The sequence below is a fragment of the Heptranchias perlo genome, chromosome 22 (genome assembly GCF_035084215.1).
Source record: "Heptranchias perlo isolate sHepPer1 chromosome 22, sHepPer1.hap1, whole genome shotgun sequence".
In the NCBI taxonomy this organism is placed as follows: Eukaryota; Metazoa; Chordata; class Chondrichthyes; order Hexanchiformes; family Hexanchidae; genus Heptranchias; species Heptranchias perlo.
The window spans coordinates 47,228,283-47,249,058 of record NC_090346.1 but is presented as its reverse complement, the minus strand read 5'-3'; the positions used below and the strand labels follow the sequence as shown (position 1 = coordinate 47,249,058).

Sequence of the window (20,776 nt, the reverse complement as noted above, 5' to 3'; positions counted from 1 at the left end):
AATCAGGGGCTGAAGCTAGTATATGAGGGAGAAAGGAATAGACGGATATGTTAATAGAAAGAAAGAAAGAACTTGCATTTATATAGCACCTTTCATGACCTCAGGCTGTCCCAAAGCGCTTTACAGCCAGTAAAGTAGTTATGAAGTGTAGTCACTGTTGTAATGTAGGAAACAGGGCATCCAACTTTGCGCACAGCAAGTTCCCACAAACAGCAGTGTGATAAATAACCAGAGCATTTGTTTTATTTAGTGCTGTTAGTTGAGGGATAAATATTGGCCAGGGCACTGGGGAGAACTCCCCTGCTCTTCTTCAAAATAATGCCATGGGATCATTTGCATGTACTTTAGAGGGCAAACAGTTTAACAGCTCATCTGAAAGACAGCACACTACCTCCTCAGTCCTACACTAGGAGGGGTCTAGAGTTTGTGCTCAAGTCCCTGGAGTGGGACTTGAACCCACAACCTTCTAACTCAGTAGATAAGAGTGCTGAGTTACAGCTGACACACAAGTGTGAGGTTACTTCCTGAAGTATGATGAAGTAAGGTGGGAGGACATAGAATGAGATGAAGAGGGCTGGGAGGAGGCTCGTGTGGAACATAAAACACTGGCATGGAGCTGTTGGGCTGAATGGCCTGTCTCGGTGCTGTAAAATTCTATCCAATTCTATGTATGACAAATTGATACACCGTGAAAGTGTTGCAGGAATTGCATCGATAGAGTGAAGTCAAAGGAGATCCCTGCTGAGTTGTGGATATGTAGCCTTGGGCAAAATACCCAGTTTATAGCAATCCCCCGATGGGCAAGCTTCAAATGTTGAACTGCGCTCTGCAGTACTTTCAATCTTATTTTTATTTTTCCCCACAATTCACTCTTCTCAGACATGTACTTTGTTTTCCTGCAGCTGGGGAGCTACTGTTGCCCAATTCTTATTTGAAAATAAGATTCAAGACAAGGGACCATCTGGTTTCTTTCTGTGCCAAATGGACTTCAAGACAGCCCACTGCCTGTAGAACTGATGCTGAAACCCTCAGAGAGAAAGAAGCGAGAGAGAGAAAGGAGAGAGAGGGAGAGGTGTGAGAGAGAGGAGAGAAAAAGGAGAGAGATAGAGGAGAGAGAGAGAGAGGGGAAAGAGAAAGGAAAGAGAGAGGGAGAAGAGAGAAAGGAAACAGAGAGAAAGAGCGAGTCCGAACAATGACCAGTAGATGTTGTTAAGGCTCATATTTTACCAGACATTTACAAAATTGACTCAACTTCACCAACGTACAAATGATGGAAAGTCCCTCGGCATGTATTTGTTAAAAAGAATTGACATTGAAATTTGAAAACAATGATTTACAATTCCCTGGTCAGATCGATAATAACCCAAACACTGGGGCAATTTATCATGGGATACTGGTCGGGGGAAATGTTATTTCCTCGGGGCAAATAAAGTTTCTACTAATTAGAAAATGGAACTTTTAACTTGCCTTCAACAAACTTCCCTATTCCAGTCGGACAGATGCAAGTCTCACGAATGGGGATGGGGACAGGCTGTAAGTAGCTTTCAGGGAATCTTCCCCATACTGGGTACATGCGTAAGGAATCTTACAACACCAGGTTATAGTCCAACAGTTTTATTTGAAAATCACAAGCTTTCGGAGGCTTTCTCCTTCCAGGTGTTGTAAGATTCCTTACATTTGTCCACCCCAGTCCATCACCGGCATCTCCACATCATGGCTACTGGGTACAAGCATTAGCCACGAAACACAGAAAGTTAACTTGCAGGTACAGCAAGCAATTAGAAAGGCAAATGGCATGTTGGCCTTTATTGCAAGGGGGTTGGAGTACAAGAGTAAGGAAGTCTTGCTACAATTGTATAGGGACCTGGTGAGACCACACCTGGAGTACTGTGTACAGTTTTAGTCTCTTTATCTAAGGAAGGATATACTTGCCTTAGAGGCGGTGCAACAAAGGTTCACTAGATTGATTCCTGGGATGAGAGGGTTGTCCTATGAGGAGAGATTGAGTAGAATGGGCCGATACTCTCTGGAATTTAGAAGAAGGAGAGGTGATCTCATTGAATCATATAAGATTCTGAGAGGGCTTGACAGAGTAGATGCTGAGAGGATGTTTCCCATGGCTAGAGAGTCTAGACCTAGGGGGCATAGTCTCAGGATAAGGGGTCGGCCATTTAAGACTGAGATGAGGAGGAATTTCTTCACTCAGAGGGTTGTGAATCTTTGAAATTCTCTACCCCAGATGGCTGTGGATGCTCAGTCGTTGAGTATATTCAAGGCTGAGATCGATAGACTTCTGGAATCTAAGGGAATCAAGGGAAATGGGGATCGGGTGGGAAAGTGGAGTTGAGGTCGAAGATTAGCCATGATCTGATTGAATGGCGGAGCAGGCTCGAGGGGGCGTACGGCCTACACTTGCTTCTATTTCTTATGTTCTTATGTCCTCGTGCAGATAATAGCCACCCGAAGCAAGCTATGTCAGGCATGGAGGAGAGTTTCAGCAGCAGATGAGCTGAGGCAGGGTGGAGGCAGGTGACATGACAGAGGTGGAAGTAGGCAGTCTTGGTGATGGAGAGGATATGTGGTCGGAAGCTCAGCTCAGGGTGGAAGAGGACGCCCAGGTTTGAGGCTGTGAACAGTCAGGCGCAATCTGAGACAATGGCCGGAGGTGGGGGTGAATCAGTGGCAATGGTACAGAGTTTGTGGCGGGGGTTGAAAACGATGGCTTCCGTCTTCCCAATGTTTAACTGGAGGAAATTGTGACTCATTCAGGACTAGATGTTGGACAAACAGTTTGACAGCACAGAGGCAGTGGAGGGGTCGAGAGAGGTGGTGGTGAGGTAGAGCCAGGTGTCATCAGCGTACACATGGAAGCTGACCTCACGTCAGCACATGATGTCACTGAGGGGCAGCGTGGAGGTGAGGAAGAGGAGGGAGTCATGGATAGATCCTTGGGGAACTCCAAAGGCAGCAGTGTGGGGGTGGGAAGAGAAGCCTCTGCTGGAGGTGCCCTGGCTACAATTGGATAGGTAAGAGAGGAATCAGGCGAGGGCAGTTCTACTGAGCTGGACGATGGAGGAGAGGCTTTGGAGGAGGATGGTGTGGTCAACGATGTCAAAGGCTGCAGACAGGTCGAGAAGGATGAGGAGGGACAGTGCATCATGGTCACAGTCACAGAAGATGTCATTTGGGACTTTGATTAGGGCCGTATCAGTGCTGTGGAAGGAGTGGAAACCTGATTGGAGAGATTGAAACACGGAGTTGCGGGAAAGATGGGAGGCAAGAACATTTTCGAGGACTTTGGAGAGGAAAGGGAGGTTGGGGATGGGGCGGTAGTTTGCAAAGACAGAGTGATTGAGGGTGATTTTCGAGGACAGCGGTTTTGAAAGGGAGGGGGACAGTACCCGAGGAGAAGGAACCATTTACAATGCCAGCTAGCATGGGGGCCAGGAAGGGAAGTCGGGTGGTCAGCAGTTTAATGGGGATGAGGTAAAGGGAGAAGGAGGTGGGTCTCATGGACGAGCTGAGCTCAGGGAGGGCATATCGGAGAGAAACTAGAGAAAGATGCCAATTCAGGGCTAGGGCGGGGGCGGGTGTGGGGGGGGGCGGAGTTGCCTGAGGAGAGGTATGGCTTGATGGGCAAGGGGTTGGGGCGGGGGAAGCAGCAGAAGCATCTGGTTCAATGCCATTGCTAGTTCTGAAAGGCTTTAATCATTGGCAAACGTCAATTATAGATTCAAATGAAATTCATTCAGGCCTGACATCAGTGAAAGGCTGAATAATGTTCCAATCTGTCTGATTCAACCCAACATTTTTGGAAAACTTCCTGTGTGATCTAATAGCTTTGGTCTTGGGGGCGCGTTTTCTCATTATTCTTCTTCTTCGACTAATGTAAGATTGCAGCCTTTAGATCCACAATATGTTACAAAGTCTGAGTTTTGGAGTGTCTGATTCATTGGAGTGGATGAGTGTTTGAGAACATTCGGATTAGCTGGTTGTTAGTCTGAGTCAGGTCTGAACACACTGACTGTGTGGTCCCATTAAGAGGGGGAGGGAGGTTGGTGATTCCCAACATAAGTGTCGGACTTCCGCCGCTGACCCTGCCAAAGGTCATGGGGGTCAGGGTGAGGCCCGCTAATTGTCATCTGAATGGTGGGCACCCTCACCACTATGGGAGTGTCTCACGCCCACCCCTCCCCCAGGAACAGTAGATTAATGTCCCCAGTGCTCCTCCCCCTTGCTAAGAAAAGAGAGAGAACTTGCATTTATACAGCACCTTTCATGGCCTCAGGACTTCCCAAAGCGCTTTACAGCCAATGAAGTGCTTTTTGAAGTGTAGTCACTGTTGTAAGGGAAAAAGTCCAACTAATGGGGCACACTAGTTAATGTCGTTTAGCATGGGGGCTGAAAAGGGGAGTCAGGTAATCAGCAGTTGAATGGGGATGAGGTAAAGGGAGCAGAAGATGGGTCTCATGGGCGAGATGCCCCACTCCAGCAAATTCTGGGCCAGTATCACGGACTACAGTCTCCAGCCTCCTTGTTGAATGAGCTCATGCAGACCCATAATACCCAATGCAAGGACCGGTTGTAATGACAGACGCTTGTTAATGAACCATCCTAAGCTCAGCTCAAATGGTAACAGTGGAATGGGCCATTTAATCACCCTGGGATCGGATGAAAAGTAAGGCATTTACAGGCATTGACAAAAGTGCTTTGTAACATTATTTGGTAGCAGATGCTGAGAAAACATAGAAGCTAAATTAAGCATATAATATCTTATTGATTAGTTTCCTGAAATCATTAGTTTCTCACAATAATTAAAAGAGAAGGTTAATCAATAAATTTGATCTGCACCAAGATACATTTTAAGAAACCTCCAGTTGAAATTGATGGTTGAGATGCTGAAATTTAGAATGGTGCAGGATCAGGTTTGTAGCAGTACAGAAATTACCAAGGACAGGGATCTGATGGGGTTTTTTTTGGTCGCTATATGTGTGCTTTGTGATATCTGAGGAGTTTACTGCACTGTTGGAGGTGTCGTCTTTCGGATGAGACGTTAAACTGAGGTCCCGTCTGCCCCTCTCAGGTGCATGTAAAAGATCCCACGGCCACTATTCGAAGAGGAGCAGGGGAGTTCTCGCCAATGTCCTGGCCAATATTTATCCCTCAGCCAATATCACTACAACAGATTATCTGCTCATTATCTCATTGTTGTTTGTGGGACCTTGCTGTGCTCAAATTGGCTGCCTCTTTTCCTGCATTACAACAGTGACCACACTTTGAACGTACTTCATTGGCTGTGAAGTGCTTTGGGATGTCCTGAGGTTGTGAAAGGTGCTACATAAATGCAAGCTCTTTCTTTCTTATGTCTGGCCTCCTTTGCTAAGGAGGCCAGACATAAGTTACGACATTTTTTCTTTTAATTATATAAAAAAAGTTGCGCTCTGCAATTTTTGTTCGGTCAGGTTACGATCTTCGGAGGGAAGCTCAAAGATGGTGTCATTTTGGAGCCTTCTCATAGAATCATAGAATCACACAGCACCGAAGGAGGCCATTCAGGCCATCGTGCATGTGTCCGCTCTTTGGAAGAGCTATCCAATAAGTCCCATTCCCCTTTTCTTTCCCCTTAGCTCTGCAAATTTATCTTTTTCAAATATATATTCAATTCTCTTTTGAAGGTTACTATTAAATCTGCTTCCACCACCCTTTCAGAGACAGAGGAAGGCTGATCTACCCACCAGATGGGACTCGCACATTGTGCAGAAATTGATTGTCACATCCCCGAGTGCCGTGGAAACAGCTTGGAGAGAGCTGGGAGCAACCTAACAAACCTGACCTGTAGCGCTTCAAATAAGCAGAGCGTGCTCGGGTTTAATTAAAGGCAGTTTGGAAACTTTGAGAGGAAGAATGTGAAATGGCTCTTTATCAAGATCATTCTGCACCACCCACCTGAATGTGATTGAGGGAATCCCACTTCTGCTTACTGGAATATTATGTTAGTGTTATTAAAGCAAAATACTCTTGAAAATGGCAATGGGAGTTTAAAAAAATTGTATATTGCAGTGGGTTGAGTGAATAGAGCCTCCAGTCTAATGCAGAACTGAAAGCTGCCATTTTAAGGGGCAAGTGACTTTTTTTATTCGTTCATAGGGGATGTGGGCGTTGCTGGCGAGGCCAGCATTTATTGCCCATCCCTAATTGCCCTTGAGAAGGTGGTGATGAGCCGCCTTCTTGAACCGCTGGAGTCCGTGAGGTGAAGGCTCTCCCACAGTTCTGTTAGGAAGGAGTTCCAGGATTTTGACCAAGCGATGATGAAGGAACAGTGATATATTTCCAAGTCGGGATGGTGTGTGACTTGGAGGGGAACGTGCAAGTGTTGTTGTTCCCATGTGCCTGCTGCCCTTATCCTTCTCGGTGGTAGAGGTCGCAGGTTTGGGAGGTGCTGTCGAAGAAGCCTTGGCGAGTTGCTGCAGTGCATCCTGTAGATGGTACACATTGTTGTCATGGAGATTGTAATGGAGACTGGAGACGGCCATGGAGACCATTATGGAGAGCATCATGGCCATTGTCATGGAAACCGTCATGGAGACCGTCATGGAGACTGTCATGGAGACCGTTATGGAGACTGTTGTGGAACCGTCATGGATAACCGTGGGATCGCAGCCCATGGATTTGCGAGGCTGTAATATCAGTTCTAGCTGATTCACCCACCACACTCATGGCTCTGTCTCACGTTCTGCTCTGACTACGTTTAATGCACCCCTGACATTCACACACTGAACGGGAGGCACATGTTCCTTCAAGAGATAATCTGGTGCAGCCCCGTCTATTGTACCAAAAACATTAAAACTTTTACCAAACACTCAAAATAAATGTGCTCATCAGCACCATTATAAACTGTGATTGGGAGTTAAGTTAGGAACAAAAACGGGCTTCAAAGTCAACAACCACAGTCTTTTTTGATTGATCTCAATCTCACCTTCTCACTATAATCACTCTGTTCCCTCTTCCTCCAGAAATGCATCAAGTTGCATTTTGAATCCATTTATAATATTGGTTACCTGATAACCAATGCCCAAGGGGTTGAAATCGCACTGGGTGATATTAGTAACGATTGGGGGTTAATGCCCTTACATAAAACTCCATTTTAACAATCTGTTCAAAATAAGTGGGTTCAAGCTTTCATTAAAATAGTGGACGAAGGAATTTCACATGCATGCGTTAACTATCTACAGCTGCTTCATCAATGTCCTTCTGTCCATCATAAGGTCAGAAGTGAGGCTGTTCACTGATGATTGCACAGTGTTCAGCTCCATTCGCAATTGTTCAGATAATGAAGCAGTGCAGCAAGACATGGACAACATCCAGGCTTGGGCTGGTAAGTGGCAAGTAACAAATGTGCCACACAAATGCCAAGCAATGACCATCTCCGACAAGAGAGAGTCTAGCCACATCCCCTTGACATTCAATGGCATTACCATCGCTGAATCCCCCACCATCAACATCCTGGGGGTCACCATTGACCAGAAACTCAACTGGACCAGCCACATAAATGCCGTGCCAGGTTAGGTTAAAATCAGGGCTGTAGTGTAAAGACCTGAAAACATAACAACATTAAATATGTTCAGAAGCTCTGCTGCATTTGGTCATTTTTCAAAAAAAGGTGTTTCTTTCATGGTGCAGGCAAATGATATTGATCAAAGTCAATGCTGACTACAGAACTGTTACACTTTACCCCAGTGCACCATTAAACACAAGCAAATACAACAATGGGTTAAAGAATGACATTTTGTCACTTCTCTTGGTCACAACCTCTGTCAGTCAGTGTGATAACATTTGACCTGCGAGTCTGATTGGCATTTCAATGACAATTAGTACCAAATTACAGACAGTTCTTTGCTCTGTGCATTCATGCACATTGTTAATTGGATTGGGATTTCCCAAATTTATTTAATTTAAAACCCTTTATGGCCAGTGGAGAGAAGAAACTTTGATCACTTCAGTCTGGGTCAGATTGAATTCCAGGCTTCAGCCATTTTGTTTTAAAGCATAAAATCAAATAATTACTTTCTGCAGATCACTGTTTACCAATCAAGTATCTTCATGCTCACAGTCTTTCTATTAATGTACTGTGTGCAAAAAGCATCTTGCATTGAACTGTCAGATGTTTGTATGATGGAGTCTACAGCTGACACAGAGGCGCTGATGCACAGATGTTTACAGCTTTGCCTGTTATCTTTGGATGACAGAGTTCAAACCCAACTCAGAAAGGTCAGATGAGGTAATCACACAGTAGGGAAGATGTTACTCTTCCTTTTTTTTATAGAACTGTATCACAAGAAATTAAAAAGGCTTCTCACCTCTATTTTGCATTGGATGACTTTATGAAAGGTATTCTAAGTTAGGGTCAGCACCATTGGAAATTCTGCTCATTTCTTGCATTGTTTAAATGCAAATTTGCAAAGCCTAATTCAACGGCTGGGTCATTGAAATGCTGATTAATTCTGTAGTGGGCGGAAGGAATGATCTTTTTGGCGTCATTGGGCTATGCTAAGGTGTCAATGTGGCTCAGCGGGTAGCACTCGCACCTCTATGGCAGAAGGTTGTGGGTTCAAGTCCCACTCCAGATAGTTGAAGTGCATCATCCAGGCTGAAACTTCAGTGCAGTACTGACAGAGTGCTGGAGGTGCTATCTTTCGGATGAGATGTTAAACCGAAGCCCTATCAGGTGGGTGTAAAATGTTCCATGGCACTATTTGAAAAGAACAGAGTTATCCTCCCTGGTGTCCTGGCCAATATTTATCACTCAAACAACATTGCTAAAAACAGATTTGCAAGTTAACCCCACCCCAAAAGCACAAGGACCCTACAACAGCCCCAATTTTGGTTCAGTAATGGTTGACAAGTATGGAGGATCTGTAGAATAACATTCACTGCAATAAAAAGTCATCGGTAATACATCCTGGGTTTGGGCATTTAGAAAAATATGATCGGAATCTCTGCCATTAATTACTTTGATGTGGAGATGCCGGTGATGGACTGGGGTTGACAATTGTAAACAATTTTACAACACCAAGTTATAGTCCAGCAATTTTATTTGAAATTCACAAGCTTTCGGAGGCTACCTCCTTCCTCACATTCACCTGAGGAAGGAGGAAGCCTCCGAAAGCTTGTGAATTTCAAATAAAATTGCTGGACTATAACTTGGTGTTGTAAAATTGTTTACAATTAATTACTTTGTGTACACAAGATCCAGTCCAATTGGAGTATTTTAGTGGGTTATTTGGGGCTAGGTCTTTACCTGGTTAAATTGACCAACTGTCTATTGACTCACAAGATAATCTTCACCTGGTTAAACAGATCAACGGTCTATTGACTCACTGAGTAATCTTTCTAGTCAAATCGTTAAACTATTTTACTGAAGTCCCGGGATAAAAGGAGTAAAACCTCCATCAGTTTCATGTAATTCAATGATGATGTGAATGGAAGTGAACCAGTGAGAAGACTAAGTGATGAGAGAACAAACACTAGTTGGTAAAGGACCTCGGGCAGAGCCGCCCGTGTGTTCTCTTGCCCCGCTTCCTCGCTGTTCTGATGTTGCGAGATGACTGATGTGAAAATTGACACAAGGGCGGAGCTTGAACTATCCGGACCTCATTCATTCCTTGGAGGGCGACTGACGCAAAATCCTCTCCCACCAATAAATAGGCGCGGGTGGAGGCGCCAAGAGCATTAATCGGCTTTGGGTCTGACTGCACTCGCCACTTCCAACCTCTTTCCAGCGTCCCTTCACTCCAACAACCAGGTGGAATAGCAGGCTTACCCCTGAAATACGCCCCCCACTCCCTCCCTCCTTTGCAATCCTCATCGCCGTCATGCAGGCTTTGCTGGCTGCGGTCGTCTTTCTCGTTACCGGCAGCAGGTCAACGGCTCCGGGCCAGGACGCAAAGGCCACTCGGTTCGTCTGTACTTCCATCCCGGTAGACGCAGACCCTACATGCCCGGCGCCACCCATGCCGATTCAGGTTAGCACGTCCCAAGAGCAGGACCTCCGCACCACCGTGATCCACCTGAGAGAGACGATCCTGCAGCAGAAAGAGAACATGGGCAACCAAAAGGAGACCATCAAGGAACTGACCAGCAAACTGACCAGGTGCGAGAGCTTGGCGATGAGCGAGAGCGCCCAACTGGAAGCCAAATACAAGGGAACCCGAAGGAAACAGTACAAGTCAAACGGCAAAGACACCATGGGCGACCTCCCCAGGGACCACAGCGAAGTGGTCGATCACTTGGGCCGGACCATTCAAGCTCTGAAAGATAGACTCGGGAGTCTGGAGGTAAGATCGACAACTTCAACCCCGCAGGTAAAGATATGTAAGGTTCTGTCACACACACACACACACACCGCTCACTGTGTCTCTATATGCTGCTCCTTTACCTGGATCTGCAAGTGTCCTGGTGAGTCAGGGCTTCCTTTAGACCAGCTGTAGGTCGGAGTTGCAGTGTTAGAGTCAGGCTGGGAAGGCTGGGGGAGATTTTGGACTGGGGCAGCAATGATAATCCCTTATATTTAGGATTACGACTCAATTTAATCATCTTTTTCCAGCAACACCAGGCTGTAAAGTTTACCGACTCAGATACTGGCGATCATTGCACTCACAGCTGGGAGAGACCAACACTCCCGCTGCAGAACTGTCCCGGGTACTGAACTGGCCCGGGTACTGAACTGTCCCGAGTATTGAACTGTCCCGGGTACTGAACTGTCCCGAGTATTGAACTGTCCCGGGTACTGAACTGGCCCGTGTCCCGAGTATTGAACTGTCCCGGGTACTGAACTGGCCCGGGTACTGAACTGTCCCGAGTATTGAACTGTCCCGAGTATTGAACTGGCCCCGGTACTGAACTGGCCCGGGTATTGAACTGTCCCGAGTATTGAGCTGTCCGGAGTATTAAACTGTCCCGGGTACTGAGCTGTCCCGAGTATTAAACTGTCCCGGGTATTGAACTGTCGCGAGTATTGAACTGTCCCGGGTACTGAGCTGTCCCGGGTACTGAGTTGTCCCGAGTATTAAACTGTCCCGGGTATTGAACTGTCCCGAGTATTGAACTGTCCCGAGTATTAAACTGTCCCGAGTATTGAACTGTCCCGAGTATTAAACTGTCCCGAGTATTAAACTGTCCCGAGTATTGAACTGTCCCGGGTACTGAGCTGTCCCGGGTATTGAACTGTCCCGAGTATTGAACTGTCCCGGGTACTGAGCTGTCCCGGGTATTGAACTGTCCCGAGTACTGAACTGTCCCGGGTACTGAGCTGTCCCGGGTATTGAACTGTCCCGAGTATTGAACTGTCCCGGGTACTGAGCTGTCCCGGGTATTGAACTGTCCCGAGTATTGAACTGTCCCGGGTACTGAGCTGTCCCGGGTATTGAACTGTCCCGAGTACTGAACTGTCCCGGTATTGCCAGTGATCAATGACCGGCGCTGTCCTTGGTGCTGAAACTCCAGAACTCAGAATTAAACTCCCGTCTGCTCTGCAATGCTGACCTTTAAAAAAATAATTGTTGATGTCACTATCCTCCAGCAGCTCACATGGTGACTGAATTGGGGATATTGGGTCCTCACCGAGCCCTTTAGCACATACTGGAAAATAACCAGCCTGAGCACGGATTATGGTTAAGGCTTGAGGTAAAATTTCGGTGAAAAGGAGATACGGCGCATAATGGGTTTACAACGAAAGCTGTTTGGTTTTGTGAATAAGGCGAAAAGAAGAGAATAAAACACAGATGAGAGTGTTTCTGTCTCAGTAAGATAAAACCTTTTAGCTGCATTATCTCCCTGGTTCATAACATCAGACAATAAAACAATGTCTGGTGCAGGCGCTTTCTGAAACACTGATGTCAGTGACACCGATGGAAATATTCTGACCAAAGCCGTATCATCACCTAATGTGTGTCTTTAAAGCTGAAAAGGACTCACTCACTCTATAACTAGTTTCGCATCTACGTTGAAACAAGTGGGTAATGAACAGTCCTATCACTGATAACGATTTAATCTCAAACAACTTGACTTGCGTTCATAGGATCATAGAATCGTACAGCACAAAAGGAGGCCATTAGGTGCATTGTGCCAGTGCGGGCTCTTTGAAAGAACTATCCAATTAGTCCCACTCCCCCGCTCCTTCCCCACAGCCCTGCCAATTTTCTCCCCTTCAAGTACTTATCCAATTCCCGTTTGAAAGTTACTATTGAATCTGCTTCCACCACCCTTTCAGGCAGTGCATTTCAGATGTTAGGTGGGTTTTTTTCTCGATGATATTGTGGTAAATAATGCATCGACTAAAGAACACAGCGAGCAGTGCTGTCAGCACGCCTCCACCAAACAAAGACCTAGCACTAGAGAAGTAGTTTAAGTCGTTATCAATGGCAGGACTGCTCGCTGTGTTGCGGAACACCTCATGCCATTTAGTTTATTGCAATAGTTATCATGATAATTGAATGGACAGTGTTGGTTTGAAGAGAAAGGGCAAATTAAAGAAGACTGTGTTCATAATTTATTTGGAGTCAGTTATTTGAATGTTTATCAATTCAAGAGAACTGGAGGGGGGAGGGGCGCTGGAATGCCTGTATTCAACTAGGAAATCAAATACTTCTGAAATGTTGGAATATGTGAATTGAATCAATGGCTTTTGGTTACGTTAGAATGATGCTTATATAAATTAACTGAATAGAAAAATGTGTTCTACACTAAGATTAAAAAAGGCTTGTGATAATGTCAAGCAACTGGAATTATTTAACATTAACGTTTGTTTTATTCTATCAAATACTGTCATTTTAATCTTAGACCATAAGACCATAAGAGATAGGAGCAGGAGTAGGCCATTCGGCCCCTCGAGCCTGCTCCGCCATTCAATGAGATCATGGCTGATCTGATTTTTACCTCAACTCCACTTTCCCGCCCTTTCCCCATATCCTTTGACTCCCTTGCTGATCAAAAATTTGTCTAACTCAGCCTTGAATGTATGCAATGACTCAACCTCCACAGCTTTTTGGGGTAAAGAATTCCAAAGATTCACGACCCTCTGGGAGAAGAAATTCCTCCTAATTTCCGTCTTAAATGGGCGACCCCTTATTCTGAGGGTTCGAACTTGGAAGGATTATTGGTTCTGACCGTATATGTTGTTGATGCTAAACTAACTCAGACTAATGAGTGTTTCTGCATTAAAGTCAATCCAGGCCCTCACAGTGTGAGGCTCTGTAATAAATCCAAGCTGTGTCCTAATCAGTATCAATACAAAAAAAAATTCAGGCTTGAACAAAATGAGACCCAAATATATTACAATTCAACTTAGTTATTTGACCTTTTTAAGAAAAAGGTACAGGAGGCGATACTCTTCCTTGGAAAAGGCCCGAAGAGGTATTCTAGCACATTACAGTATATTGCAAAGTGTTGCTAAAGAGGTCACAACCTCTTTAATTAGTTGTGACCTGCATATTTCCCAATGAGTTAATCCATTTGCATGATTCTAATCATACTAGTAACCCACGTGCACACAATTGAATCTTTATGTAAGAATAACATTTGGCCAATTCAGTTCCATTAATGCAATGTTTTGTGAGAAATGATAAGTGGCTGATTGTAATCAGGCCCAATAGCAGATATTTAGTCTCCAAATCCATTATGTCAGATTTATTTCATGGTTGGAAATAGAAGACCATTATTGAAGAATGCAATGCAATTCTTAACCTTTTATATTTATTCATTTTTAATCCAATAGTCCATGTCCTAAGTTGTATTTTAATCAGAGAATGACAATTCTGACCATTATTTTATTCTGTATAAACATAATGACATTATCAAGAAATTGACACATTTTATCAGCATGTTGGGTTTAATCTCTTTGCAGTACATCTTTCTGGTAGGAGTCAAATGTTTAGCCTTAATTTCTTAAACAGAAGTCGTAACATTTTCTTGATTTAACTGAACTCAATTGACTCTACGGTTTTAATTTTGTTCCAACATGTTACATAAAACAGAATTTGCATTTTTTTCTTTTTATCTTTATGTTATATGTGGCATGTATAATATTATTTATGGTTTATTACATAATGTTGTGTGTAGCCTGTACAATGTTATTGTGTTATATTATAAAATGTTATGCACCATTCTATTTAGCTTAATTTCTATATGATTATGCATGTGAAACATGACAGTATGTGCAATTATGATGAAAATATTACTTTTTCACAAAAATCTAAACAAAATAAAGTGGTAAATTATTTTCAAGATGTATAGTTTCAGTATTGAACAAAATTTAATATTACTTTGTAAAGTTCACATAATCTCAGCACCAAATGCTCCCAAGCCTGATTTACTCTGCCCCATCGCTGTACTTGGTCCATATCTCAGAAAAGCATTGCTAACTGCACCAGTGTGATCCCCTCCCCATGCCTCGTGGCATTTATAAGTGTGATTCAGTACATTAGCAGCAATTTTGTACTCTGGCCAGTTTTGTGATTAACCAAACATTTCACATAGAAATCAGAATGCCAAAAGACAGAGAATGATTTCATTTAATCAGTCTGAGCATTCTATTAGTGTTTTAATCCAATAAAAGAGAGTATGATTTAACCACTCACTTCCTTCCAACTAACAACATGGGTTTGAAATAGCATTATTTGATATTAGCCAACCAAAGCTTAGCAGGTCCACGTAAAAATATCTTTGCCCAGTAATTTAATGAAGGGGTTAATGTGTTCATTTTAAACTGACGAATGTCTTCATTAAAAGATCAGACAAAATAGTTTCATATGAACATGTTAAGTATTCGTGTTCTAATATTACACAATGTAATCCTAAGCCTAATAGCAATCATGGATCTGACACAAAAATCTCATGTAAAAGAAAAGAACATTTCCAACAGTTCCTGTTCCTTGATGTGAAACTATAGGGCAAAAGCTGGTATCTGGCAATTAGCAATAACAGGAGGAAAAATAACTAGAGACAGTAATAGAATATCTGAATTCTAACAACATTCCAAGGGGACAGACCACCTACAGTGAAAAATAGAATACCGTGTGTTGTTATAGAGCCACCATGTTCAATGGTGCAACACACTTCCAGCCTGCTGTTATGCTCCACGTGCAACACATATCCAAACATTGATCTGTCAAATAGATCAGTGGTTTTAAAGCTTTTATATGTGGAGGGCCTCCTGCAAATATTGACCTACTCCCAGGAATCTTCTGCAAATATTGACACATTTTGGGGATCCCCTCTCCTAAATTCCAAAAGACAGTGTCAACTACCTAGAGGAAAACAGTGCTGTTGTGGAAAATGCTTTTAAAAATTATTATGAGATTGCTGCAATAAATAGAGGAACCTGATGACTTCACAAACCCCTCTAGGGATGGTGACCTCACTTTGAAAATCTATGAACTAGATGATGATGAAAGTACAAAATATATCAGTGTGTATCCGGTTAGTGAGTGAACCCATAGCTTCAAGCTTATTGGCCATGGTTCAGTTTCCTGACACTTATGATCTGTGTTATATTTTTCAACAGCAACAGACACGTCCCAGTCTTTCCAACCATGCCATCCCCAGTGACCTCCGTGAACAGCTTCAGAGAAAGCTGGGGGATTTGGAAAGTCAACTCCTAAACAAAGTCTCTGAACTTGAAGATGAGAAATTCATACTGCAGAACGAGACGGCGGAGCACCGTTACAGGACAGAGTCTGCCCTCAATGCCTTGCATGAAAGGGTTACTGAATTAGAGAAAGGTATTGATTGAGCAAAACTTTTGGAATATACAGCGTGAATCAATGACTTTTGGTTATTTTAGAATAATGCTTATTCAGATTAGCTATACAGAAAAAAAAATATTCTACCCTATAAAATTAAAGGGGGTGTCTCACGTCCAGGTCTTATTTTAATCTTCAACAACTGGTTATTGGTTTAAACTGAAAACTGGAAATCCCAATGATGAAATTGTACTATTATGCACAGCACTGCAGAACCAAACATCTGAAATCTGTCAGATTGATCCAAGTCTTAATTTCCAATCATTATTCACATATTTATTACGTGGCCAAGATAATCTTGAAATTCACAAGCATACACTAAAAGCTTGAATGGAATGGTGCTCGTCACATTCTACTTGTAGAGATGTGGTATCTGTGCTTAATATGGCAGTCTCAGCTCAGTAGGATAGCATTCTTGAAGGTTGTGGGTTCGAGTCCCACTCCAGAGACTTGAGCCTAGTGTAGTACTGAGGGACCGCTGCGCTGTAGGATCTTTTAAGTCCTCCTGAGAGGGTAGACAGGGTCGTGGTTTAACGTCTCATCCGAAAGACGTGCCGTCTTTCGGACGAGACGTTAAACCGCGACCCTGTCTACCCTCTCAGGTGGACTTTAAAGATCCCATGTCACTATTTTGAAGAAGAGCGGGAGAGATCTCCATGGTGTCCTGGCCAATATTTGTCCTTTAACCAACATCACTAAAAGAAGATTATCTGGTCATTATCGCATTGCTGTTTGTGGGATCTTGCTGTGCGCAAATTGGCTGCCATGTTTACTATACTACAACAGTGAATATACTTCTAAAGTACTTCATTGGCTGTAAAGTGCTTTGGGATGTCCTGAGGTCGTGAAGGGCACTATATAAATGCAAATCTTTCCTTTTACATAGCAGCAATTTGTCCATTGCAAGCCCATATGATTCTAATCACCAAGCCATACATTGCAGAGCAATTTCAATTGCTTAAACACAAAGAGTTAGTTTCCCTCTGTTCTCAGTGACACTGTACAGACTCACTGTGCTCTATAAGTATATACTCAGCAAGTAAGACCAGTTATTCCAAAATGATGATCCTTTGGATTAAGGCATCAATTGTCATTCGTGATCAAATATCTTTTAAGACTGCAAATCATTTGTAAATAATTGTTTAGAAATACCGTTTCGAAGCTACAAAATAACATACTTTATTAGTATCCGACAAATAAAAAGGGTTTACTGTTTAATGAGCGTTTTTTTCCCCAATAGGGAGCAGTGGCTTTAAGTCACCTGATGATTTCAAGGTATCACTGCCTTTGCGAACAAATTATCTGTATGCCAGGATAAAAAAGAGCCTCCCTGAGATGTACGCCTTCACTGTGTGCATGTGGATTCGGTCCAGGGCATCGACTGGTATTGGAACACCCTTCTCTTACGCTGTGTCTGGACAAGCAAATGAAATTGTGCTTATCGAATGGGGAAACAATCCAATAGAATTACTTATTAATGACAAGGTGAGTATCACTTATCAATTATACAGGTGGCACACAGCAATTACTGATCATATTATCGATTGAACATTTACATGTATTAAAATGGATTTGAGTGGTGTATCATTTTTTTAACTTAGGCTTTAAGACATGGGTCATTTTAAAAACAAACTATTTAATTCCTGTCAGCTTATGGAGTAGACAGTTGCCAAGAGCAGACAATTCTGACCTCAGCCATTGTTTCTCTGCACTGCTCCTAAACCCCTTTGCTTTGCTATGTTGCTTCTTGCCCCTGCCTTCAAAGGCTCCTCAAAAGCTACATCTTGGACCAGACCTACGGTCACCTCCTCTAACTCTGTCTCCCTCTTTTGTAAAGCACATTGGGAATTCTGCTAAGTTAAAGACATTGTTGAGATTTTGCAGGCCATTAAGGGGAATGGGGATGTTGTGCAGTCCTCGATGTGGAGGAGCTGGATAGGTTGACTGTTTCTCTTTCTTATCTCATGTTCTTTCCCTCAAAGCATTACAGCCAGACGTCAAACCTGATGCTAGCCAATGAGCTAAATGCTAGAGAATCTTCCAGTTCTGTCAGCTAGGATTTTTTTTCTTAACAGTATATTGTTTTTGAGCTAATTTTGCCTCTTCTTCTCGTGTATGTGGTGAGTGTTGTCACCCTCAGGTGCCTTGCCCAAGTCACCATTTGTCATGTATGAACCAAGTCCATGAGTATCATAGGCTACTAGACACTGGGGGGACATTATAACTGAGCCTAATCCTGCCCTCACTTGAAGCAGACATAAATCCACTTCCCAGCAGGGGTCACGAGATAGTGTTTTTAGGGAATCAACCTGACGGGAAAGCCCCATCTTCTTCCCCCACTTAGGCCAGTGTTAAAATTGCAGTTGGGTCCCGATGACATCATTGGGACCTGATCTGAATTCTTAAAGAAGGACCCTGCCAGCTTGGGATTGGACCAGGAGACCAAGGGGTAAGTCTCCTGCTCCATTATAACTGTCCCCCAACCCAGTCTCCGCCAGGTGGGGGGAGTTACAACTGCCCACATAATGGACCAGAGGAATTTGTCCTTCCCATGATTTATGATGCTCCCTAGATTAGTGAATGTTGCCTGGTAACCACTCCCAGGTGCCCATTAGTCATTCTACGGCTAAGTACAAATTTGAAAATGCTGTCATCCTGAAACCTTACAACCTTTAGTTTTAGAATGTTTCAGCAAAACTACGCCAAATATTGTGATTCAAGATGAAAACAGACCATTGTGTGAATCATTGACCTTATCCAAAGTATATCTCCAACAGGTAACCCAGCTGCCCATGAATATTAATGACGATAAGTGGCATCACATTTGCGTAACATGGACCACCAGGGATGGCATGTGGGAGGCTTATCAAGATGGTCAGTCACGTGGTACAGGAGAGAATCTGGCCCCTTGGCATCCGATCAAAGCAGGAGGTGTCCTGATCCTGGGACAGGAGCAGGTGAGTGCCATTGTACCTCCAGACAAACGACAACCACATTCAGTCACATACTTACAATCGAGAGGGATGGTTCAACAGGAAAACACGAGAGTACACAACAACACAAGAAAGGATATTTAATAAAGCTTTATTTTTCTTTTAAGGAGAAAGTGTAGATTTCTTTCAGATAATAACATTTTGGGATACGATATATGAGTAATTTGAGACATGACCTGTGGTGAGTGTAACAGGCTTAGGAGGAACGGGTGACTTTGGACCCGTGGTTCCCAAAGCTCTCCACCACTGGGGGTTTCCTCATGACGCGTCACATCGTGAATATTAATTGGGATTTTAAGGTACATCCAGAATATTATTTCAAATTAAGCCAAGAAACATAGAAACATAGAAAATAGGAGCGGGTGTAGGCCATTCGGCCCTTCGGGCCTGCTCCGCCATTCACAATGATCATGGCTGATCGTCTAACTCAGTACCCTGTACCCGCTTTTTCCCCCATATCCCTTGATCCCTTTAGCATTAAGAAATATATCTATCTCCTTCTTGAATACATCTAATGACTTGGCCTCCACTGCCTTCTGTGGTAGAGAATTCCACAGGTTCACCGCCCTCTGAGTGAAGAAATTTCTCCTCATCTCGGTTCTAAATGGCATACCCCGTATCCTGAGACTGTGACCCCTGGTTCTGGACTCTCCACCCATTGGGAACATCCTCCCTGCATCTAGTCTGTCTAGTCTGTCTAGAAAATAGGATCATAAGGAATAAAATTTAAATAAGTGAAAGAAAATTTATATAACGCATACTAAGAAGAGTTTCTTTGGTCAAAGAGTGATTCCTGTTTTGAATAGTCTCTCAGACAGGAAAGTAGAGACAAAAACATGAGCAACATTCAAAATGTTGTTAGAATGGAAGAGAGTGATGAGCTTCAATAGGATATAGGAGCGAGGGTATCAAGGGATATGGAGCAAAGGCGCGTAAATGGAGTTAAGATACAGATCAGCCATAACCTAATTGAATGGCGGAACGGGCTTGAGGGGCTGAATGGCCTACTCCTGTTCATATCAACGATTAATGAATTATGTCACTCTCACAATGCCAGGAAACTGAAGGCACAAAGTCTCCCAATTTGGAGCTCATACAGTGCGGCACTGAAACAAACCCTCATGTCATAGGATTAACTAGGCACTTGTGTCAAACGTGCCGCAGCAATCATTTGTACCTAAATTTGTTCTCATCCAGGACACGGTCGGAGGGAGGTTTGATGCAACACAGGCGTTTGTTGGAGAACTCAGTCACTTCAATATCTGGGACCGCATTCTCACCACGGATGATATCAGGAGCATGGCCAACTGTTCTGCCAACCTGGCCGGCAACATCATTCCCTGGATTGACAACAACGTGGATGTGTTTGGAGGAGCAACCAAATTGCCTCTGGAGACTTGCCAGGAGCGTTTGGTTAGTTCCTGATCACCGTCAGGATTCACATGAAGTGCTGCTTTTTTTTGTACAGACAACTCTCTGTGATACGGTTAAACATGTACTCATTTCCCAGGTGAATTTGCATTTCTTGGGAGGGAGCACTGAGTGTGGTGTTTTATTTTGTATCTTTAACCCTTATTAATGCCGTGACTCAGTGGGTAGCACTCTGGCCTCTGAGTCAGAAGGTCATGTGGTTCATAGTCCCCACTCCAGAGTCTTGAGTACAAAATCTAGGCTGATACTTCAGTGTTGTACTGAGGGAGTGCTGCATTGTCAGAGGTGCTGTCGTTCAGGTGAGACATTAAACCGAGCCACTATCTGCCCTCTCTGGTGGATTTAAAAGATCCCACTGCACTACTTCAAAGAAGAGCAAGGGAGTTTTCCCCAGTGTCCCGGACAATATTTATCCAACATCACTAAAAAGCAGATTATCTGGTTGTTATCGCATTGCTGTTTGTGGGATCTTGCTGTGCGCAAATTGGCTACCGCATTTCCTACATTACAACAATTACTACATTTCAGAAAGTACTTCAAAGCACTTTGGGACAT

The 20,776-nt window shown here is 43.6% G+C and overlaps 1 protein-coding gene across 1 annotated transcript; it reads left to right on the top strand.

Moving 5' to 3' along the window:
* Nucleotides 1–9,872: 9,872 nt before the first annotated feature.
* LOC137340957 (neuronal pentraxin-2-like) lies at nucleotides 9,873–20,215 on the top strand. Its single transcript, XM_068003766.1, has 5 exons — nucleotides 9,873–10,334; nucleotides 15,560–15,776; nucleotides 17,038–17,282; nucleotides 18,575–18,754; nucleotides 19,988–20,215. The coding sequence occupies exons 1-5, from the start codon at nucleotides 9,873–9,875 to the stop codon at nucleotides 20,213–20,215; spliced, it is 1,332 nt and encodes a 443-aa protein (XP_067859867.1).
* The last annotated feature ends 561 nt before the right edge of the window (nucleotides 20,216–20,776 follow it).